The 26,733-nt window shown below is 31.4% G+C and overlaps 1 protein-coding gene across 32 annotated transcripts in view; it reads right to left on the bottom strand.

The window, feature by feature from the left end:
- The window catches only part of LOC140052368 (uncharacterized), a 116,685-nt gene that overhangs the window by 75,873 nt on the left and 14,079 nt on the right, over positions 1-26,733 (bottom strand). For 21 of the 32 annotated variants that reach the window (XM_072097911.1, XM_072097922.1, XM_072097927.1 and 18 more), the window contains exons 1-3: positions 20,298-20,509; positions 2,379-2,477; positions 1,772-1,873 (exon numbers count right to left, since the gene is read on the bottom strand). In XM_072097911.1, the coding sequence (XP_071954012.1) occupies positions 1,772-1,873; positions 2,379-2,477; positions 20,298-20,327 (231 nt within the window). In that variant the 5' untranslated portion in view covers positions 20,328-20,509. Of the gene's footprint in view, positions 1-1,771; positions 1,874-2,378; positions 2,478-3,047; positions 3,067-13,171; positions 13,366-20,297; positions 20,511-22,843; positions 22,953-26,733 lie in introns of those variants that run through there. The other 11 variants (XM_072097936.1, XM_072097938.1, XM_072097939.1 and 8 more) reach the window with 6 other exon arrangements.

Raw genomic sequence — 26,733 nt, 5'->3', positions numbered from 1 at the left:
GATCTCCATAAAATAATCATAATGTTCTATTATTTAAAAAAATCGATACAATATTCTCAACATAGTAATGTTTGTAGTTTTACTGTAGTTGTATTATTATTACTTTTTATTCAATATATTATAGAGGCGCCTCACAAGATTTCTGAGTATGTAGGCATAATAGCCAACCTACAGTACACTAAACAGAAAGGACTAAAATATTGCTCTATAATCAGCATACTAGATTAAATTGAATTGCTGTCAATTAAAAGATGATTTTACACATATCAGAGCATACCAGCATACCAAACTAATTTACAATGATTAATGAGAAGGAAAGAATAATATAAAGGAGAGAAGAATGTCATCATCTGCCCTGGTTTACCTAGATATTAACAATCATATTGTGCCAATGTAAATAATAGTACAAATATTGGAATAGTCATGCGGAAAAAGTAGGTAATTATGATCAACAAGCAGAAAGTTTATTAGTACTGTAGTAAATATAGTAGTAAACTACACTCAACTCTCTCAAAACCATAATTTTGCCTTAAGGTCCAAAACGTCCTTTTTACCATTAAAACCATAATTTCTGGAAAACCTGACATATTACAGGAGGGTGTCCGGTATTGGGCTGACTGTATTTTAAAACTCAATGGAATTGGGTTTCCTTTTATACAGTAAATGAAAAATAGCATACTCTATTTTTGGAATTGTAGTTATTTGTTGGTGAATTCTAAAACACAAATACACTTATGTAACAATTCATGTAACTATTTTTAGGTTCATAATAATAGTAAGTTAAATATTTCAAAGGTCATTACACGAATGTAAACTTTAACTTGATTTAATGTATGTAGTATTTCAAGATGCATTGGTCATTTCATGTTTTCTCTATCATTACAAATAGCTTAAGGGCAGCTGGAAGACGATAGCAAACATGTTATTGAATGTGTCGTATAATTTCCCTCTACAGTAACTATTTTAATATTGTATTGACCAACCTTATGAATTAACACAGTACAGTATACGTCAATTAAATGTTAGTAATAGTACACTGGTTAAATGGAACTTGGTTAAATGTTTTCCTAGAAATAATGGCTTATAATAAAATATTTTTAGGAGGTAATACTAGTCATATTCATAGTATCTTTATTTGTCTATCAAAAATAATGAACAGAAAATTGTGTCATAGTTTGCATACAGCTAGTATTCTACTGTATGATGAATTATCATTATAAAACTTGTTAAAATATTATTCCGTTGATTATCCAATATTCTGTATTTTTGTGTACTGGTTGTTCTATTTTTGAGTATTTAAATAACCAAAACTCAGATGGTATTGTATGGAAGCTTATTTCATTCTAATCTTAATAGAGGGAATCTTGAATTTAGCTTGTATCTGATCAACAGTGACAAAGCAGTTAAGGCAGGGGGCTCTGGACACCATAGCCATAATATCGGAACAGGTTCAAGGCTCTCCTCGACCAGCGTTCTGGTGGTAAAACCAGTATTCTCGTATTAAGGTCTCAAAACTGGAGGTAGACGCTTCGCTTATGCACACTTTAGGAACCCTGCACCTTTTCGGAAGAGGGAGTTACCCTGGTGAATTGGTCTATCTTAGCCATTGTCATTCCAGGTTCACAGAGGACAGAATCTAGAATTTCTCAATGAGGAGAAATGACATTATTGATAATGTCTTTGCTTCAGCTATTATAGTCGTCAATACAAACATTGTCCTTAGCTTTTACCGGAACCGATAATCTGGTTCTAAAACAAAAAAATGTCTTACCGCATTACTTGTGTTGATATCAGTGCTTCCTTTTAAGTAGTCAAATACTTTTTCTAAGTTGCCTGCACGTGCGGCCCGTAGGAAGCTTGCATTACCATCAGTCTGCATAAAAGCAAATTAACAAAACGATTTAAAAAAGTCATTTTATTTTTTTCTCAAAATTTTAAGAATACAGTACAATAATAACAGAAAAAGGTGAAATGTCAAAATAAGTAATTGCATGCTTTAAGATTGGAGTCCCCATAGGATAACATGATTCAACAAATATATATTTATGTTTTTTTTTTATTATTCTCAATTGTTTTAACTATTCAGACTTGGTATGAAGCCAAGCTACCTGGGCAATGCTCTGGATGAGAAAATGACCAAAATCAGGCAGTAATTAAGAATAACTTGTATTCCATAATGAATTATATTTATATTAACACAAGCCAAAGATTTCATACGCTTCTCAACTCTTCACAAACTGTACATCATTGGGCTAGCCTAATATGTATGGTTTTCCACAAATTCTGGTAATTATGTTTTTAACGGTAAAAAAGAATTTTGGACTTTTTGGACCTGGAGGAAATTCTGGTTTTCAGATAATTCAATCACTTTTACTCACCAAACCTGGTTTATCCTGGTACTTTTTGGCAGCTTCATCATCGTCATTTATGTTGGGCTGCTCTCCCGTGGCCTCTTCCTTCAGTTCAGGCATATCTTTCTGTAAAGAACAAACCAATGAAAATGATATTTAAAATACAGTGACACATCATTGAATCAGCATTTCAAACACAACAAAAAAAAACTTGTTACTGAATATTATGTACAACATATTTTGTAACCATTCAGGACCTATAATACCAATAAACTTGCGAACAAAAACTATGTTGACGGTAGGATTCGTTTGAAATTACTATTTGTAGATGGTTAGACACAATATGTGATGCTACAGTACAACCAACTATGACAAGAAGTAATTTCCAATTTGTCAGTATTGCTTGCTTATTGCATGCTAAAGTAAAATGAAGCAAACCTTCTGTTCAACAATATCCAAAATAAAGCAAATGGGACTTTACTTTAGTATTTCTCTCTCTCTTTCCTCCACAGAGTAACATTAGATCTCTTATTTCATAATGTACACACACCCACACAAAAACATAATATGTACACACATATTTTGTGTAATATACTTCCTTAACTACAATTGTAAGTATAAAGCCATTGAATTTATCATACAATTCGGCTAAAATTGAATTTAAACCATACAATTTGCGTAAATAATGCAACTTACTTTACAGATTATTGCAGACCTACTATACCAAGCCAAACTGTAGTAAAGCACAGACTATAATGATTATATTGAAAACACCAACTAATATTTACCTATACCACAAACAATTCAACATTCACACCTTTGTAGGCATTGTTATCCTAGACAATTAGTAAGCTAACAATGGTTGCCTAATACAATGAATTAAAAATACAACAAAACCACAAGTTTCTTTCACACAATTTCTTTAATTGTCTGGTACTACTGTATATTGCTTGCTAGATTATACTGTCAAGCAGCCAGTTGACAAATAAAAAGCTATAATTTTTAAATAAAAATTGATTTTGCAAGAAAATAGAATAGTGAATACTGGTATTTATGGCAGAGTAGTTATTCCTATGGGTTTGTTGTGTTTCTAACATAGATATTAATTATAATATCTCTATGGTTTCTAATGAAACCTCCATGATTTAATAACTTAACAGTAAGAACAGTATTTTCCTGACACACAATAAAAAACAAGGTGAAATTATAAGTTATATTATCCTCACATCACTAGTAAAATGTTTCCCAATCTTGGTCAGCCTTTATATTTGTATAAACACCACTCCATTGGAACACATAATTATATTACTTGGCGCATATCAAAGCGATTTAGCTTAAAATCTGAATATAAAGTGCCTGGAACTAACACTGCTGTTTAACGATTTCATAGCACTAACAATAATCCTTTGGGAACTGCAATGTTGCAGATTGTGAATAGATTCTAATTAATATGGATTCAATGAAGATATGGATGATATAATAAAGGTGTTTTGATACTGTAATTCCTTAAAGGTGCAAAAAATACAGTTTATATCAGATACTGAAAAAATACAAAGTAGCCAATAATTATAAAACTGATAGTGTATTGTGGGACTTGGCAGTCTGTCATTGAAATTTACTCAATTGGCTGACCACATTTGATGTTATGACCAGTAGAAGTTAAAAATGACCAGAGTATTTCATGAATTGAGTTTTAATAAAAAAAAGTTCAGTATGATTGTGCATCGAAGTATAAATAAAAACCGTAACACAAACTGTAACAAAAAAAAAAAGGCACTGTATACTGTAACCAATTTCTAGTCCATTTCAATGGTGTGGAGCAAAATATAGTCCCTTGAAAAAAATGTCATAACCTTGGGGGATGTAAAATCTTATCTATATTCCATCTCTTAGCAGGCAATATCTGTAAATGTTCCCTGCCACCTGTACCCTGCCACCTGTACCCAAGACACAGATGTACTATGAGTAATGTATCTGTATTTTCAATCAAGATCTAGGCTTGGAGTAAAGTATCACTCAATATAGCAATCGAGATGGGAACTCTCTCAATAACATTCCAGTTTAACTATAATTTATTAGTCTATATTTTGCCATTGGTAATAATGAATTGAATTCTTTCAGTTTGCAAACTCTGAAATAAATAATAGTTTTTAGCTTCCTTTTTAAAATCTTTTCAAATGTATTCAATCAATTCATGAATGGGGTCAAATGAGGTCAAATAAGAAACAATGTGAAAATTCAATATTTGATGTTTAATTATTTAATTAAGTGGAAATTCATGCAATAGGCTTTGAACAAAGCTACAATAACTCAAATACTATACTGGTTATTAAAATTGAATTCAGCATACAGTAGTATAGAGTAATCAGTTATTTCATTGCTTTTCTGACCCCTGGAATCTCTCTCATCACTTTAGTTGAAAATATGTCTAAATAATTAGCAGTGTTGTCCAATTAGACCAGATAAAACCCATGACCCAAATGTTAATTTATTGTACTATGAACTAAAAGAAAACAAATATTGCAATATTTTATATCATCAAGACTGTAGTAGCAGGGCCTCCACTACTGTAGTATGGTTGGTATTAAGGTTTCAACCTAACCACTTTTCACTAGGCCTTAGACAGCCAGCCACAAAGATTGATCCCTTTTCCCGAGACCATTGCAGGACCACTTTATTTCTCGTGGCTACGTTACTACGCTCACTCTTGCCAATACAATTTTAGTACAATATTCATTTTAATCATGACAAAATAAAATATATTTCATATATAATTTTTCAACCATGTACAATCATTGTAGGCCTTTGCTTAATTGTGCAACTACTAAATCTATTTTTTTTTTTTGCACATTATATCAAGAAAATATAATTTCTTTCTCATTCTTCACTGCCAATTATTACTTCTTATCAAGATACCAATGCAATATGACCATATTCTGTCAACATGGAATTTGGTAAGACTGGAAAGTTCAATGCAATGTGATTTTTTTTATAGATAAGTTGTGTATTATTTAATCATCCTAGCCTAATCATACATGGTCAACTTTTCATATAAAGTACAGATATGTGGTTGGTTTCCCTGTTGTGTGAAAAAAAATATTATACTAAAAACCATCCCTTCCTCCTCCTTCATAATAACAAAATATTGCCAGAAGCTATAGAAAATCACTGAAATTCTAACATTCTAATGCACTCCTTGTTGACAACCTGAACAGCTACAAAATTATCTTTTAAAAGATTGAACTATGATCTTGCATTTGCATTTATGATCACTTGTTCAAATAAACGCCTAGTATATTAATTATGATGGTATTACATACATTGGTTCATTATTAAGCTCCATCCTAGTCTTTATCAATCAGGGAATTCCACAGCTACAGTACTGTAGGTGATGTGCTATGGCAGCAGGTTTACTGTGTGTTAAATATCAATTTTCTTCTTTCAATGGTTTAAAATCATGTTTACAAAAATGAGTTGCGAACTATACATTACAGTAAATATAAAAAAGCAAGATAGACTTTTAAAATATTGTTATGCTACCACTGGTAAATAATGGTATCAGAGTATACATAACTTGGTTACCAGTTGCTTTTTTTCAGAAAATATATTACCACCTCTACAGAATATTACAAAACCCTGGTAAAGGATTGGCTCAGACAGTCTCAAGGTTGGAAAACACATTAATTTAGCACCATTTCATCAACACAACCACATTCCCCACAAGTGACACCTTGAAATTAGGCCAGTCAACTTCATTGATCCACAATGAAGATTTACATTAGGGTGGGTTGCCTAGGTAAACCCTGTCCCAAGTGGTACCATCAAGAAGGAGGAAGTTAATTCTCAGCTACAGTATGGTGTGTTAATAATCATTTCACAAACTTTGTTATGTGTTTTATTTTGCTGTTTGCTGATACTGTAAATTTCCATTCCATTGATATTTTAACTAAAAACTGTACTTATTTATGGATCCAAACAAGATCGGATAAAATTATAACAAGTAAATTAAACATTGCACTACATGTATTTATATATTTGTTTTCTTTTTAAAGTACAAAATAGTTTTGTAACCAGTAAGCTACAGAATGGCTATCTTCACATTGCCTGGACTTGGCACAACAAAATGCTATTAAAAACTCTGATCTAGATCTGCTGAACAAAACACCAGAAATCTAATTTGATATTACAAAGACCAGTATGACTATAATATACACTTTGTGTCATCTTCAGCAGGTGGTTGAAAAGACTCCACTAGATGGATGTCATTCACACAGGGCTGTCTTTTGTTTAACATTTGAATATTACTGTAATGCACAGTATTTAAAATTTGCCATACCAGGTACTGTACATTCATTAAGTCATCAACGTACAAATGCCCAGGCATAAATACCAGGTTAAATGTCTAGGACTCGGAGTAATCTAGCCAACTCCCAATCTACCTTACATTATGTGAAGGTTATTTTGTGCTGCTCAAATGAAATTTCTAACCAAGCAAGGCTAGAACTACTGACTACTGTATATATACATTTATTTTTAGATTATTCTCTATATATTATTCCAAAATAAGATCAAGGGATTTCAATAGTAAGGTACAGTAAACATTTTACAAAACTTACTATGATTTTCACTTTGAATTTATGTAAACATCAAAATTCTATAGAATTTTTTGGCACAAACAACAAGTTTCATTCATCTACAAACTATGAGATGAGTCATATTGTTCATTCAATAATCCTTGAGGAATGTTCCTGTTTTGATGAATTGCTAAATGTACGTGCCTTATATTTCCAGTATATTAAAAGGATATATGTATTTCATGGATAAAAATATAGAATATTCAAAACCCATGAAATTAACTTGGTGGCCTCCAATTGCTATACTGGGCTACAATAGTCTAGACATATAATAATAGATCTTGCTGTGATAGTAGAGTGTTATAATCCATACACACTCTACTAGGTACAGTAGCTGCTCCAATAGGCCATGTTTCTGTGGCCAAGAATATAACATAATGGTAAATTTTCTATACGGGTCTCATGAGAATATACCGTATTCTTGATCGTTTGCGGATGCTATATTCCAATATACCGTATTGTGTACTTATGACACAAGGTTTATTGTGCATATCATACGTCCGACTCACGAAGTGAATTTTGGGTATTGAAATTAGCCACATTTTTAACAGTCCTTGCACAAAGTAATTTCAGCAGAAATGGGTAATCAAATTATAATATATTATATATTATGGTATGGTATAGATTGATGAAATGAGGCAAAGGTAGGGCCATAAAGAGAATATAATGTATTTCACTATCTCTGGATTTATCTGGATTTAAACAGGAATAATTCTACTCATAATAAAAGCTGTATTTAATTCAGTTATATAACAGAGATACAGTAGTTGACTGGACCAGTGGCAACAGAGGTTTAGCAAAAACAATGGATGTAAATCTATGCAATGCTAACAGTAAAAAATTAACAAAAGATTCACTTGTTATATTCTATTGTTTAGAAGATAATGGCTACAGACTGATGACAAAAATAGACTGGTGGTAAAGACAATTGTGTATTGTGTTTGACAAAGAATGCTGTATTCTACTACTACAGTACTCTAGTAGAGTGTAGACCTAAAATGGGTCTGAAATGATCACTGGATAAAGTTCAATACTGCATATTGTACATTGGCCTTTGCAGTTTTATTGTACAGTAATATCGTTAATAAATATACAGTACATAAACAAATGTTTCCTACAGTAATTAGTCTGATTACCTTAATTATCAAGTCTTACCTCTGACATTTTCTGTAATTCTAATTAGCAGGTGTATTCATGAATGCTGATCGAAGCCGGAAGAAATGTAACTCACACAACCTGCTTATTGTAAGGATCTTACAACAGTGCCTATGCAAAGTAAATAATGGTGCAGACAAAGTCAACAAGACCTACTAAATAATGTGATAGTTTGGATAGCTGTTTGGAAAGAGAGATACAGGTTCTTTACATGTTCAACGTCCGTTCAAACTACTGATTTACATATGCCATCGGATACTATCACAGTACACCATAAAAATATGAACAAATAAAAGACTGAAATAAATATTTACACTTTTTTACAGCAAGAAATTTGTATAAAAATAGGATAGTAACATTTTGAAACTAGCCTGAGAACTAACTTAAGACCAAATTACTACTAGTGGTGCATCCAGTGAACAATAATTTAAGTTAATAAAAACTAAATTCAAATTCTATTTTAAAATTTAAAAAAATACTAGGCCTACTGTAGGTACATGTAATATAAGACATTGTGCCCAAAGATACGATAATATTAAATTGTACATATAATTTACACAGGCATAGAAAACTGCTTTAGTGATATCATACTGATTGATTAAAAAATTAATTAATTTATACAGTGAGTACAGTACATGGCGAAGATGACGAAAATTTGTGAGAATGAGAAAAAGCCATCGTAGAGATCGTATCATAATGAACTTAGTGGCAAAAGGAATCCAAACATCTTTGCCAGAGATTTTGTGAAGCACCACAAGAACAAGCCGACCTTTTACAATTGTAATTCAGCTATAGGAAAGGTTACATAATCAATATCATTAAATTAAGTGCATTGATGGATATATCATGAATGCAGTATTATGAATACAGGAACCACGCTGTGTTTCTTGGCATGAGCTTTTGAAAACATAAAAACCATTAAACTCACTTTACAATTAAAATTCAACATACTGTACATGAGAGGCAGATGTTTACCTAGTCTGGGCTCCAGACGGAGTTTTTTCTTAATATTAGTAAAAATATAAATATTTTTGCACATATGGCGTTTCATACGTGTATTACTTGAGTTTGGATACTCCGTCTGGGGAAACACGCAAAAGTCACGTGGTTTGACACCAAGAATTCTTGGTGCATAGATTATCCGGTTGACTAATTTCAGCTGCATGCGATTGGCTACTCACTCATACACCGTTTTATTATTCATATTTCAGAATTTCAAAGACTCAACAAATAAGATGGTACGCATGCGCTATGTTACGTAATGTGTACTTGGATACATCATGGAGGAAATTTTCCTCCATGGGTACATTGATGAAAGTTTCTGAAGGCTAGAAAGGATTTTATATGGATCATTTAATATTACGCGGAGATAATTTGATTTAATTCCCACCCAGACCCTGTCCTGTTCTGTGTAGTGGTGTAGCCCTGTCTGTTGTGTGTGAATCCTGTTGTGTGCCGGTGGTGGTATGTAGGCCTACCTTATTGGCGTTTTATTTGGCAGGTCATACGTGCGAGCCGAGTAGGATCTACGAATTAGGCCTAGGCTAAGGACTAAACAATTAATAAACAAAACAACTTGGCAACACGATTTCATATTTCAACAGTCTCGATCGTACATTCAGCACTGTACGTACTCGATCTTTTTCATTTTGAAACAAACTGATCATTGGTAAATTCGAAATCCATATTTACATACCGCCCGCCCCATATAGCCAAATACGGTATGATAACCTACGTCATTCTTATCGGATGTTTGCGGTCTGCAAATCGATTTCTATACGTGTTTCACAAGTCTGTATTTTCAGACAAAAATCGCAGTCGAAATAAAAACAAATAAATAAAAAAAAATACAATACAGACTTGGGGCAAGTCTAATGTTTACCATATATTTTACTCTTAAAATCTATAATCCAATCTGGAAAAAGTCACATTTTTTAATAACTCTGATAATTTCCTAGAAAATGATAGGATAACTCACATGAACTTTAACCTATAAAGTACTATTAATAATATAGTACTGCGAAAATGTCAAATGAAATACCATGTCCATATTGTAACAAATGGAAATACATCTGTTCACAATCTTTGGCTAAGTTTAACTGTATCCTAGCTTCTTCTGAGAACATTGGATTAAAAAACACTTACAATGAGCTATTATTAGGTTCTAGATGGCAATTCACTAGTTATTGTTAACAATATACATATTTTGGCACACACAGTGTTTCATACATATACAGCTTGAATTATCTACTGTATCTAGTTTAAAGACAGAAACGCCCACTGGTCTACTACTGTGTAACAGCCAAAATGGGACAAATGTAAAATAACTACAGCCTGAAAATAACGATTGTAAACATCAAAATGTTGTTGATCGATGAGCACCCATTAATTTGCTCTGTATCAGAAACTGGCAATGATTTGCATGACATGATATGAACATTGAACATAGAATTACAAACTTTCTCAACACAAGGCAATGGAATGCTATTGCTCAGCTGTATATTGTTTCATTTTATGATAAAGGGTCAGATTTTTGGATTTTGTTTTATTGCCATACAAATTGTTTTGTCAAGAATTTGACATAAACATTGATTAATTGATATATTAGGAGCCGTTTCAATATGTGTGGAAAGTGGAAGGGGTTCTGTATCTTGTAATAATTCAATTCTACATTGTGCATTAGTAATGTTTGTTACTTAAAAAGTAAACTGGCCTGGTGTCACTCACTGGCACCTTTGAAGGTCATCAAAAGATATTGTTTTTGTTTTGGGTGTTGAAGTGTCAATCGTGTCATGGTTGACTGAGCATTTGACACCTTGGGAAAATCCCAGGTTTGAGAAATATGATCATTGGGAGTAGACATGTGCTGCAATGACAGCACAAAAAGTTTTATGGCTTTCCAAAAGGGATTTTGATCTCTGAAATCTCAACAACTCAACAAATTACACTCCAACTCATAATAACTAAATTCATATTTATGGATCCTAATTTAAGAACAACTTGATGTATTTATCATTAAGGTACTCAGATAGCCAGCCAGTCAGACAGACTACATTTGACATTAAAGAACAATTTCAATTTGCCATGAAAATTAGCAATAACAGTTAATCTATTTTTCCCCGAAACATCGTTGCCACATTAATATTCTATTATAAAATACTGGAATAACCAGAAAAAGAAAAATTCCGTAGCAACTTCTATTCCATTACGAATACAAAACACATCAAAAGTATAATAGCTGTTCAGTATTTAGTTTGAATAGAACTTTAAATTAATTATTTTCAAATTGCCAGAAAGATTAACAGTTATTTCGGTTTGGTGCTTCAAATAAATTATTGAGATATATTATGACATATTGACGGATGGTCTAATTTGAAATGTGTTTTACAAGTTGGAATTGATCTCTTTCTGGAACCAACATTAAAGTGAACAATCCAATTATGAAAGAAGCAATAACGTATCCTATTTTGAGAAAGACTATAATTAATTTGCATGATTTTAATTTGTATCTTCATCATTTTGTACTCCTACTCATCTATGATAGTTACAAAGTTTCTCTGACAATAGTATATGGAGTATAGTTATCTTATTCACCAATATATAGTGTGTTTTAAATTGTATTGTATGATTCTAAGCTCAGGAAAACAAATATCATGTATGTAATATTATGTGACAATAATTGAATCTTGAATCTCTTGAATCACACTTCAAAAGTGAGATGCAGTTTATTTTGATATCTTTTATGTGGTTCACATAAGAGAATAACACAATTTAAAAGTGTTCCTCTTACCAAAAGTGTGAAGTAAAAACCATAACTTTATGAAAAAAGAATCCGGGGATTAGGGCCTGAACGTAACATTTTACATTAGTGACTAACACACCAAAATTGGGAGTAACCAATGGTTCTTTTAACCCCAGTATTACAAAAAAACGAACTTAAATACAACATTTTAAAAATTATACATTCAGTGACCTTTCTTGTACAGTATGCCTTGTGATAAACTAGGTAGTAGCGTATTGATTATTAGGACCAAGGTGGCTACTGTATACACATTACTCAATGACCATTATTCTATGACCATTATTCAATGACCATCCAATATGGTGTGATTATGTTTATCTATCAAATTATTCAGATGCATAATTCTGATATACTTGCACTGTGTGAAAGATTTGAATAACATTTAGAAACCCATGGGAAATTATAGTACTAAAGAAAGCACATCCGTCTATGTAAATTATTAAAGTGCACCTTCATTACATTTTCATCAGTATTGGAAATGTTAGCTTGTCGATTGGTTTGACATCTGCAGAACCTTTATTTCTATGATAATGTCTTTTTTTCCTTTTCCAATGACACAGGTTAGGCAGGAATTTAATGTGTCAATTTTCTGGCCAAAATTGGCCAGTTGGGCCTACAGTATGAGGCATTCACATGTCATGAATTTTAACAACCATTCAATCTAATACAGAAAAATAAAATTTGTTCTATGGAACACTCTTCTGATTACCATCAGGAAATCAAAATCTACACACTTGTTTAAAAGGCATCTGAAATCATATTTATTTTCAACAAATTTACGAGTGCTAGCGGTTCTGGTGTTGCGCCTTAGAATTTATCTTTTTGGAAAGAATTCGGCACATTATAAATAAGAATTGAATTGAAGTTAAATACAGTACAATGTTATTAGGCCTATAATCCATTTAAATGTCCTGATGTTTCCCTTTTCTTATCCTGTGGTGGTACAGTGAATAGAAGAATAATGGTTGATGCATGTTGTTATTTTATATGTCAACTGATGAATAAGGTCTTCCAAGTTCCTGGGATAACAGTGAAGATGTGTCAAATGGAAATGAAACTATTTATCATCCTCAGACAGCATCATCCTACTGGTTCAGGAAACATAACATTAAGCTTCTGAAGCTCAGTGTATGCTTTTAATTAGTGGATACATGCACATCCAAGAAGAGGAGGAGCCCTAATGATGATGTTGCTTTATAAAAAAAAAAATGTTTCCAAGAGAAACTCACCTTTATACTGCTATACAGTGTGATGTTTAATCCAACTAATGTCTTTATAAAACTCTAGTAGCTGTTAGAAATGAATTAAATGTGATTTGCCACGCTCCACCTCCTACACAATCACTTCACAACATCACTTGCAACAATAATTCTATTTACCTAAATACCGGCACAAGGGTCGTATGCTAATTCTGAACACAGATTACCTGCACATGAGCAAACCATTGTAAATATAATATCAATGCAAAGAGCACAGGCTGATGGAGGCAGATTTAGGGACCGCCTTCACAACAGGTGTGGCTAATAAGGCAATTCAGGGACGGCCTCATTGCATGAACAAAATACTAGAAATAACATGAATGAATACGATAAACATACATAAACAAATTTAGCTTAAAATGTTAAGAGTAAATTGATGATTTATTAAATAAATATGTAACTGTTAAATATTTATTTTTCTATTCATTAGTCATTAAAAATTGTAGTTAATTTAAAATCATAACTGTCAAAATGTGGGTGTGTTCTTAAATTAATGTTTTAATAATTTTCTTCATGACATAATAAATATTTTAATAGTGATCAAGGGATTTAATTAAAGTAATTGAACTTTCATGATTTTCACCTGCTTTTAGTATTACACCTTTATGATTTTCAATATTTATGAACAAAAATAAAAAACAAAATTAAAACTATTTTTCACTACCTGTTTCTTAGAATCAAACAAAAATTGTTGAAACAAATACTAATATTAAAATTTGAATTGAAAACATGTTAAACAGTATAGCAAAACAAGACATATGTGTAAATCGTACCAAGATTTAAACCCACACTCTTCTGTTTTGATATGCAGACTGCCTAAATCATTTGACCACTTTCTTGGTACATTGAGCCTGCCCGGAAATATTGGTTTGGAACACTAGTATGACTATATTCAGTCTATAGTTTCTCATTTTTATCACTACACATATATTCAGCAGTTTAATCAATGGGCTGTTTAATTTCCTCTATTTCCATAAAAATACAATAGTATATAATTTATTGTCATTCATAAAATTGTGTCTAATTTGAGTTGCATCCTACCTATGCATTAGCATATAGCAAGGTCTTTTAAATTAATGATTATAATATAGGTAAAGGTAAACTTCATTTTATGATTGAGGTAAATGCGATCCTAGAGGCAATATTGATCAGTAGGATGTTGTTATAGGGAAAATGCCTGTTTTATAATATTCTGAGCAATTTGCAATTCAAAGCAGGCTTTATTTATATCCGTCATAATGTAATATTTAATACAATATATGGAATTAAGTTTCAAAATGCAGTTACAAATGTCAAACAATGCATAAAATGAAGATACTTTGAATATTAATTATCAAGATACATTTATTACATTTACTATAGTATATAATAAATAAAAAATAATGAAAAGGAAATCTAGTCACTGAAGTTTTTTTTGTCGGTAATTTTCCTTTGCCTTTTTCAGTGGCCCAGTTTATGCAGGTAAAGTACTGTGGGCACAAAATAGGCTTCATTAATAATAAATTAGAAAATATATAAAATATAATATAAATTTAAATAAATTTATTGAATAACTACAGTATGTAACTTTATTATTTGGTTTGATTTGTATTAAATTATATTACTAATTAAATTAGTTGTTTTTCATTTGCTGCTGTTATCTTCTTTGGGATCTTGCATGTGTCAAGAAACATTGTTTTTGTCAAAAAAACTATTAATGGTCTTTAATTCTTAAAATGTCTTATTATATAATATGTATTGTTTATGTTTATATTGCAATTATTGAAATATTAAATGTTCTTGAAAAAAATTAAAACACAGAAATGGATAAAATATACTCTGAACCACGTAAAATATGACATAATTTTATTAAACAATTTTTTTTTAAATATACAAACAATTTTCAAACATACTATTTTTCAAAAATTAATTTTTCAATTTTAATTATAATTAATAGCTTCATTCATTTTTTGACAAGACAATTATAAACAAGAAATGAAACAACTACATTACTTGAGTTATTCATTTATTCCAAATTATACTTTGCTGCAATATATTGAGTGTGATTATGCAAAATTCCATTTTAAGAAATTTCATCTAATGCATGAATTTATGAGTGGAAATTTCATGCATGCATAATTACTGATAATGCCAAGTAGCTCGTTATGAAATAAACAAGGATATTAAAACAAATTGCATTGACGTCGTAGAAAAGCAAAAAAGCCACAAACAAGGATGTCTTAGACTGATATGTGGCTTATTTCATATATAGGTTTGGATCACGGAGCAACAATGCTAATTCGACCGATTTAAAAACTCTTCTCTTGACTGAAAACTGTAAAGAACATCCCTACATTATTAATGGTATAGTCTACACACTTTATCACAGCATACTGTACAGTGAGGCCTCTTTACTCTTATGATTTGGGCAGGCCTAGGGCCGATGATTAATAATTTTAGGGTCTGTGCTTTGGGTTGATTGCTGCTCGTCTAAAATTGATTCAAACAATTTGGACAGCCTAAATGGGGTTTTTGGCAGCAGAAACAGGACCCAAAAGTAAATGATTCACATTCACAGGTGTATGTACTGTAGGTCAATAAATAAGAAAGGATATCCTCCCAATGTGTTTTGAATCTGTTCACAAACTCATCGTTTAATTATTTTCTTATTTAAAACAGATTACCTGTAAAGCTAGTTAGTTTGCAACAGAAGATTATGAACAAGCAAATTTCAAATCTATGTGGTGTAACTATAACTGAAATAGCTAATTAATATGGTATAATGTATTGGTACTTTTTTACAGTTGTATAAAATGGCTATGCTTCCTGAAATTACTTACAGACAACTTTTGAAACTCACATATTTTATCTACATACAGTACTTTGAATACGGGCCTGTTACAGAGTGATGCTTTATCATAATATACACCATAATCATATGTTGTACATGTCATATGTACAAGTAAAACTTAGGACCAGGAAAGTATTTTGGTGGAAGCCACCTCTATCGCACTGAAGATTGCAACTATGCTTGCGATACAAAACTTCATAATAGATCTAATACCCTAAAGTTGCTAGTGTAAAGTTGTTAAAGTGCTTGATGGAGTTGGATATTATCGAAAAAAAATTGTATCAGTACAGCTTCTAAGTTAAATATTATACTATACTGTCAATATGGAAAGTGAGATCTATTTTTAGTGGTACAGGTACTTTACTAATTTGTTTACATGGAATAAAGCAATGTCCGTATCATTCTTTTAAACTAAATAGAATGATACCTTCCATTCTGAATTCATTTACCTGTAGTGGAGTATTTAGATTTATAGTCACAGATTGAAGTTACAATGTAAATACTCTTAGCCCTAATCAACTAGTATAGATTGTAAATGTACACATCATCTTTGTATCTAGATGAACTGCTTTAACAACGTGCACATACAGTAGCAAGTTAAAAACAGGTATTTTGTCTAAAGTAGAGTATTATAATTGAACATACACTGATGGATAGAAACTACTGTGAGTCTTTTAAATTTAAATTAATTATTTATCAACTCATAAACCTAATTATATCATGCTAATTCATTATTAAAATCCAATAAAAACATTTTAATATGAAAAGGAAAAGCATATCAAAAACCTAGATTAAATGCATAGATTGTAAAGCTAAAGCCAAAAACAACATAATCTGAATTAACAAATACCAGCTTAAAACTGACCTTACAGATAAAGTTCTGAGTGGCCAATTCATGAAAGTGTTTTAAATATTATTATGTTTACTTAACCAGACCATTCAAAAGACTATTACCATATTATACACCAAGTGCTTCCTCAAGTCTTTCCTGTATTGGTTTAAATACTTTACAATGTCAAAATTCTAAAGGTTTTTACAACTCAGTCAACACTCAAGCAACCAACTAAACCGATTGTTTAAACGATGATAATAATGAGTGAACTTTGATGTGGAATCAAAATATCCTAATAATTTAATAAAAAGTACCGGTAACTTTAAATTATAATTTATTAATAATCCATTTAACAAAATTATAATTAATTATAGAAAAAAAAATTGTAGGCCTAATTTCGGATTTAATAATTCTACATATGGATGAGACTAAAAATGCTAAATAGCATGAAGCAATAACCTCCCCCTCCCAGGTTCCAGGAATAAAGATAGGGACACACATGGAGGATAGGACAGGATGCATGGTGTATTTAATCTTTATTACATACTGTAAATCTCTTTAGTTATCTTAAAACTAAACTGTAATCCTGGTTTAATCCAGCCAAAAGGATTTTCACTTCCAAAAACAAAATATAAGCTGTGCGCCACAGTAATGATTACGTAAAATTTAATACTAAAAATACAATATCAAAAGGGAATGCGCATATAAATAACTTTATAAACCTTTCACCGCCTCATATAAATGTGGCTCATAATAATTTATAAATGTTACTTAAAATGGTAGACAAATTATGTTTATAATAATAATCAAGAACTATTAATACATTGATTGAAAGCATAAAACAAACTGTGTAAGTGTCACCAATTGTTACTACAGTACTAGTACTCTCTATCACACTTATTGTGAGTTCTTATCAAAAGAAGTGTGTGCACTTTAAACACAAAGCAAACTATCCACCCACTGAAAACTATTGCATCCTAGAACAATATTGTTGGACATTAAAACCACAAATAACATTTAGTACATCAATGAGGTTATCTGGTCCTCATTCAAACTCGCCTAACAATTTAAACTACTTTAACTGTAAACTGATCCAAATCATATCCAAGTTAAAACTTGCGTAAAGTGTTCATGTGATCAGTTATTACTCTGTGCCATTAACTCCAACAAAACTGTGATGTGTATGATTAACTTTGATAGGTTTCAGAGGTATTGACCTAATGTGAGAGACCCTCAAATGACTCCTTTACTTTTTTTTAGATGACAGAAATGAAAAAAAACACCTTTTTACGCAATTACTTCATGGTAAAATTTGATTTTCCATCTACAGTGATAAGATAAGATAATAAGATTTATAAAGCCCACATATCCACAAAGTGCTCAAGGCGCTTGTGGTGTACGTATTAATTATCGATAGTACCTTCTCACCAAATTACAATGGGGACATATCAAATTGCGTTTTTGCGCAGAACAAGCTAATCCTAATATAATACTGATAGACCGCAATTTAACTCTGAGATCATATAAACATAGCTATTAACAAGTTAAAACAATTGATCCATAAGCAAATTTCAGCTGTAAACAAAAAAAGTTAATTAACTCTACAAAATGAAAGTGTGATACCTTTCTACAATTTACCATAACCCATTAATATTCTAATAGGAACGGAAGATATAAAAGCATTTTCTGTGACGTAATAATATTACAAGTCAGGCAACGTAATAATATTACAAGTCAGGCAAGTATAATATTTTAGTGAGAAATTATGCACCAAACATCCTATTACACATTGCTATAAAAATACCAAACCACAGAATACAAATGTTATTGTCAAAATGACGAGCTTTCTATTGACAACATATTGACTTACTGTATAAACTACTGTATTATATTATTAAGATAATTTATGATGTATCCTGTATACTATAATAATATCTATATTTAAGGGAACCTACATAATAATAAAAGTCAAGTATTTATTACAGGGCGGAGTAATTTCTAAACTATATTAATTAACTCCTTTGACATGTATGGCTATTTTTAATCTCTAAACACTGGTTTATAATCATAATACACAATAACATTATTTGATTTTTGTAAGAAAGACTTATTGGAAAATAGTTTGCAATTCAATAGATAAGCAGCCAAATGTTTATTATTTTTCATAAGAAACTTATAATTAAGATTAATTAACTTGTTTTTCAAACTTTGAGGTTACATCGGGAGGGAGAGCTATAGTACAATTAAAAACTGTATGTTTATAAAAGTTGAATGAGAGAAAATATTTCATGAGTGTATATTTATTCTATCCAAAATTAAAATTGAATTTTTCTTGTAAGGAATTAATTCAACAATACAAAAAATCATTCATTAATACTTGTTTTATAACTGGCATAGACTAGACTTTACATTAAGTCCCAAATTTAAGTCTCAAAAGCAGTTGTTGCTACTATTGGATTTCACACAAACATACCTAACTGTGACAAAATGGGCCAGGGCCTACAAATACAATCGTCATATACAGTACTTTTTGTGAGGAAAAGCAGGCCTACTGCTGTCTGTCTTCCTTCGTTGCGATACAAACAATTGCTGAAACAACCTGGGGGAAACCCTATATTCTGATTACGACTGTATCACATTCATCAGTACCATAAAAAAAGAATGTATTATATGAGAAAAAATGGATAAACATACATTAGAACCATTATCGTAGATCTTTTCAGTAAAGCACATGTGTAATAACCAATCAAATGACCAGGATATACTAGGTGTGTTATTGATGATACTGCTGTACCATGTTCTTCAGTAGACCTCCTTCTAAAATGCTAACTATAAAATTAAGCACTGATGCTCAGGTTAAATATTTTAGAACTTTACTGTTTGGGCTGCAAAACACAATATTTTGCACTTTTAAAGTACAACCCTTGATCACGAGTGAAGATGATTCAATCAGAGATAGTGGTGAGAGGACATGCAAATATCATTATGTAATTATCAACTAAATATCTCTAAATTTTACCTCAATAAAACCAATGTTCATCACCTCTAATGTAAAGCTGCTATTAATTGACATAAATTACCTTTTATTGCTGGGTGAATAATATTTTTATTATTATTATTTCACCATATTTGCAGTATAAAATAGCTTTCAAAATTAATCATATGCAGTCACACCATATTTACTTCACTAGTAAATAGTAGCACACAAATAATTATTATTTACCAAATCACAACCTAATTATTTATTAATCAAAATTGAAGTTATAACTAAAACTCAACTAATATATTACAGTTATATATGAATTCTGAGTAAATTAATTTCTTTTCTAAATAACCTGGAAACTAAAATCAATTTTTAAATAAATTACGAAAATACATGGAAGGTAATAAAATCACATCGGTTGATAATTACGAACACTCATATAAATACGTACCACTTCTGCTTCTAAATAGCTTGGTTTCATCAGCAAGCATACTCCGATCGGTTCTGCCTTCAATTGTCAATTCATTATTACAAACACACATATTGAATTCTATCCCATAATACCCTGAATTCATTCATGCATAACCCTTACCAACCACCATATTCCATATTGCATTTTGAATAGAATCTAAATCCACAGGTTAATGTGGATATATTGATCACTATTTAATATGAATTTGCTAAATTACACTCTAGTAGTAATTTGTATATTTTCAGAACAGATAGATACTTAAAGACATTTTAACATTAAACCAAGTCATTCCTTGTCTTAAATGTACGTTTTATGGTAAATTATGATAAAAGGTGAAAAACAATGCACTGACCTATTAAGTAGCTCGCGGCGAGTGACTTCTCGTGAACGGACTTTAGGCCTCGTCTAGCTAGTCTTAGTTTTGTAGGGCTAGCTGGTAAACATCGGTAAAGTACGAACATCGTACGCTAGCTATATACCTAGCCTGACGTTGTATAGTTGCTGCATAATTAATTGTCTTTCTATTTTCGCCAGACTCAAATACAAATTGGGGAAAACCCAGTATTTTCGCTGAAAAGTTAGGAGTCTTCCATTTGTTTTAGCCTCACGATCGATCGAAAAGTGGATGAATTACAGAAGAAAAACAAAAATATCAATCCGCGCGCAATATGCATTTTGAGATTTATAGCGGGCCGCTATAATATTAGAATCAACTTATTTTTCTCATTTTTAACCATTTAAAGACGAAAAAAGTTATCGCAGTAGGACCATAAGAGTATTATTTTTACCTTAAATATAATTTGTGATCTTAAATTAGATCTAAAAAATGTAGGGAAGGTGTCCTTTAACTAAAGAGTAGCGATTGCTGTGTGTGAGACAATACAGTAATAAATTACAACCCCTCCTTGTACAATAGTTTAGTATACTTTATCGTGGAGAATTATATATTTTAACACTATGGCCAACTCCTTTTAAATGGACACTCCTTTTAAACGGACACTCCTTTTAAATGGCCAACTCCTTTTAAATGGCCAACTCCTTTTAAATGGCCAACTCCTTTTAAATGGCCAACTCCTTTTAAATGGCCAACTCCTTTTAAATGGCCAACTCCTTTTAAACGGACACTCCTTTTAAACGGACACTCCTTTTAAACGGACACTCCTTTTAAACGGACACTCCTTTTAAACGGACACTCCTTTTAAACGGACACTCCTTTTAAACGGACACTCCTTTTAAACGGACACTCCTTTTAAACGGACACTCCTTTTAAACGGACACTCCTTTTAAATGGACACTCCTTTTAAATGGACACTCCTTTTAAATGGACACTCCTTTTAAGAAGGACACTTTGATGGGTCCTTTCATAGGGTTCTACTGTTCTTAGCTGAACACTTAACTGTTTCCTCTCTCAAACCATTGGCGAAGATGTTTGCGCTGTTCGCGCAAGGGCACCTTTAAAATTTCACTAAAGTGTTTTAGGCTATCATAATATTGTATTAGAATGGCAATTGTTGACAAAAATTGGCTTTTAACTTTCTTTGAACCGTCTGAATAACATACAACATACTGTACAGCAATTACCGGCCATCATGACTTGAAGTCGGAGGGAGGTGGGATGGGTATAAGCTACAGTATCAATAATTCACAGTACAGTTACTGTAATCGATACCTAAATGTAACAGTTGAATGGTATGACATAGAAAATACACTATTAACTTTAGTGTATATTTTATATATTTTAACTGATGAATAAAATGGAATAAATGATGCGTATGATTAAATATATTGGGACCATGATGGAGTATGGTGACAGCTGACTTAAATTATGTTTACCACTATACTTTTAATTAAACTTGGTTGAACGGTTTTACAATTAGTATAATATTAATAAATAAAAGATAGTATATAGGAGTAGGCTAAAAGGATTGTCAATTTTAATAAAAAATATGGACGAATGGTATACTGTACTGTATACCTACTAAAAAGTAAAAGTCATTACCTGTAGAACACAAAGTTCCAGACAATGTTAAAAATAATCAACTGGGGAATTATACCAGCCAGAGGGTGGGTAATAACTGCACCAACATGACCTTTGCTAAATATAGTAGTAAGGATGGACATTAAAATTATCCTAGAAGCATAAAGTATATCATGGAAAAATTAATGCAAAAATTACATTAGTTTGTATGATTAGCAATAAGGCATGCCAAACATCATGTTTAACATATTCTTGTACAATAACAATAACATTAGGATGAATGATCTGTATTGGTGAATAAATTTAATAATATCATCATATAATTACAAAGCATACAGTAACCAGTGTCTATCGTCATATTAATCTCCAAACTTGAAATGCCTTGCTTCTGAGATAAATCCAGTTGACTCTCAATTTATCTAAATTGCCACCTGACTGTTTCTTAAAACTCTCTTATTCACTACAACAATACATGACCAAAAATGTGCCTGGTGTAAACTATACCAAATATATGTGTATTTTAAATATGATTAAATAATTAAATTACCTTAAAAGAAGTATATATCTACAGAATTTTTAGTTTATAGCACCAGATAGATCCAATCACCAGACAGACTGCAATTACCCACAGCAAACATACATAGGTGTACAGCCTTGAATAATCCTCAGAGAAGACAGAAAGTTGCCTTGGGGGTCTAGCTTATCCACTATTGGACAATACAGGGGCTTATCCAGGCTAATGATTGGATGAGCAGACTTGTTGACAAATCAATGGTATTAGATAACAATGACAACAAATGACCCATGACATGGGAACAATGAAAATGACAAATTTGAATGCAAACTAAATAAGATGCGACAAACAAGTTATTAGATTTTTTTTATACAGACATAAAGCAGTTCAAGATATACACAAATTATAAAATTAAATAAGCATGGATTGTTGATTAAAAAATGAATAAAAATTGTTCTTACACTACTAAATTATCAACTCTCTCAAACAAATTTGAATGCAAACCAAATAAGATGCGACAAACAAGTTGATTTATTAATTAGATTTTCATTTTTTTTCATAGAGACCAAAACAATTTAAGATACACAAATATTATAACAATCAAATAAGCATAGAGTGGAACACTGTACCATGTTGATTAAAAAATAAATTAAAATTGTTCTTACACTACATTTTATCAACTCTCTCAAAACCGGTCAATTGATGGGCTTGTTCAAAAACATTTTCAAGATACAGTAAAACTCCTACCAAGGAGACACCTTTGGAACCGAACAAAGTACCCCTTTATGAGGTGTGTCCCCTAAAATCTGTCTAGTTTGACAAAAAAGTGTGATGTGCACATTTATGGTAGTGATATACGGTACCCAAATACAGTGTGGCATGACATTATAATGTCCATATGGCCACATCACATCGTGTTGTCAATAATAAAGTTTGATAGTGTAGACAGAGCCTTAGATAGGGGTTGTCAAATTATTAGTTTTCCTCAAAGGTGTTAGTACGGGTGTTCCCTCATTAGGGACTGTCCCAAAGGAGGGGTTGTCCAAAGAAGGGATTGGAGGGGTTCTATTAGTCTGGTTTCAAGAGGGAATTTTAAGAACACATTTTGATAAACAAAACCTAAAGCAGCCAGTTTTAAATTAAAACAACCATGGTATTACGTAAAGCGTGGCTAATACGGTATAACAAAACAGTAACTGTTACAAAAACACTGATCAATTATGTCTACAATGAATGCTTGAATGATTAATTAAGAGATATTTATGAAGCGATACCGGTAGCCAAATCAATACAATTTATCCACATTAAGTCAGCAACCATAAATTAGCGGCAAGTGTTTCCGGAATCATCTTAAGCTTACATTTTACGGTCATTATAGAGTGTAACCACCGTATCTTTTGTAGAATACAGAATTCTAATGTTTTCTTCGTAACAGTATATTATCTAGGGATATCTGATAACAATTAATATGAAAGTTGTAATGTTCAATCATCTTACACACCTTTATTTAACATCAAACTTTGTTGAACAATTCTGGAGAAATACAGAGCAGCCCCTCCACAGTTTTGCTAGGCGATGTGAAGGGGGAATCTGATAAATAAACTTGTTTATTTTTTATAATACTGACAATGACATACGGTAATTTAAAAAAAAATGTATTTATTTACTAAATAAAATTATGTAAACAATAATGTTTAAAATATTATTGATGGTATACCATAGGCCTACAGTAGATGGTATTAAATGTGCTTTGTGACAATGTTACTACAGAAGAATAAAAACTTTGTTACAATGAACTATTTACCATTAATTTAAAGAACAAATCACCAAGCTGAATGCATAAATATTTCAATCAATACTTGGTAAATATAATTAATTATAAACCATGGATAAATTTTGTTCATCCGATGTTTGAGAATTCACACTAAAATGTAATTAAAAACCTCTTTTAAAGAAGGCATGGACACACTGACTCTAGTGTAATTACCTGATGTTAATTGCATAATTAAATATAGATGCTAAATCTCTTGGGATATTTACGTAATTCCTATTTGATGGAGACAAAATATGCAAATAACTATTCAAATTCGTTGTTGGTTGGTTGATAGGTGATAGCTTTTAGGACACACCTTTAAAGCCCTAAAGTACTCTACATCAGAGTTTTTTTGTCAAACTAGTTTGATGGTGTACACAGAGCTTAAGAGCCCAGTTGAATTTGCTTAACAATAACATGCAATATAATAATATACATGGCGAATTAATGTTGAAACCAAATATGAGCTGCATTAACCATCAGTTATCTATCGATTAAAGTCCCTAATGAACAGGTCCTATAAATTATGACTTATGCAGCAATTATGCTAAACAATCAAGGAATAATGGTAATGAAATGCAAGCAACTGCAGCCATTTTGAGATTTTTATCAGGTTTATTTCTGCACAAATTATCATAAGACATTATACAGGCATATTGCGATAATGTTTTCATCTGCAGTATAAATAGTTAAAATGTGAAATATAATTTGAATTAGATAATTTAAGCGGCCCACTCTAAATACCAGCATGATTGATATTTTCGTTTTTCTTGTGTAATTCACTACTTCGATCAATCGTAAAGGCAAAAAAATATGGAAAAATCGTAACTTTTCAGCAAAAATACCAGATTTTCCCTGAATTCTGCAAAAAACAGAAAGACAATTAAATGCAGCAACTAGACAAAATCAGACTAGGCATATAGCTGGCATACAATGTTCGTATGTTAGTAATGTTACAGCTCTTTTCCAGCTAGATCTACAAAACTAAGCAAAGCTAGACCCTTTAAGACCGTCCATGAGGGGACATTTGACACGAGCTAGGTACAGTAGTGCTGCATTGTTTCTCTATTTTTATTATATTTAACCATAAAAAAACGTACATTTAAGACCAGAAATGACTTGGTTTGAATTTTTCAAAGTAAAAAGCATTATTTTTACAGAACATCAAAAAATTGTAGCGATAGTGTCTTTAAAATTCTGACTTCACTCAAACACCCTGATGGGGTCAATCCTAACGAAGTCTTCCTGACAGGTAGAAGCCAATAAAGTAAAGATTTACCACAAGACTAATTCTTTTAATTTATACATTAAAATCCAGAGAACAGATTCCACAAAACAGTTTACTGTATCTAAGCTGCTTGCGTTGATACCTAAATAAATCTATTCCATCTGGTCCAAAATATAAAAGTAATTTTTAATTTTTTAAAGTAAATTTTATTCCTTCTATTTCTACAGTACCCAATCTTAATTTTGTTTAGCGTCCACTTTTTAAAAGTTGATTTAGCAATGGCTATTAAAGTAGCCTTGTTCCACTGAAAAGGGAGGTTTACTATTTGGATAACAACACAGTTAGTTCACCATAGTTTTAGCAAATTTAACAGTAACTTTGGAATTGTATAGCATATAGTGAGTTCTATTGCACAGGCAGTGGTCAGTAAAAATGATTGTTGAGATATTTAACCCCGAGGGAAATTTACCCAGCCGTTTGGAGTTCATTTTTATTTTGGTAACTCTTAACAAACACATTAACGCCAGTGCGATAAAATGTTTTTAAGTTAACTTCTAAGATTCAAAATTCTATAATATACAAAATGCATTCTGAAAAATAGAATAGACTTTCCAGACAACTGAAAATATTGACTCTCCATTACTAATGTTAATGTATTTAGCAATTGTAATGGAAGGAAGATATATGGTAAAACAAGAGGAAGGAAATGGACAGCTACGCTAGATAGATTTAAACATATGTAATAATACATGGTCTGAACTAAATAAGGAAGCACTAAATAAAGAAGTGGGAGTAGGAAGACTGTCGTCACGGACCTGCTAAATGGCAGATGACAAGGTGTACTACATTAGCCGAAGAGAAAAATCTTAAATTTAACGATAA

The sequence above is a fragment of the Antedon mediterranea genome, chromosome 6 (assembly GCF_964355755.1).
Source record: "Antedon mediterranea chromosome 6, ecAntMedi1.1, whole genome shotgun sequence".
In the NCBI taxonomy this organism is placed as follows: domain Eukaryota; kingdom Metazoa; phylum Echinodermata; class Crinoidea; order Comatulida; family Antedonidae; genus Antedon; species Antedon mediterranea.
Note: the sequence above shows the minus strand (reverse complement) of the source record. Positions and strands in the feature narration are given on the sequence as shown.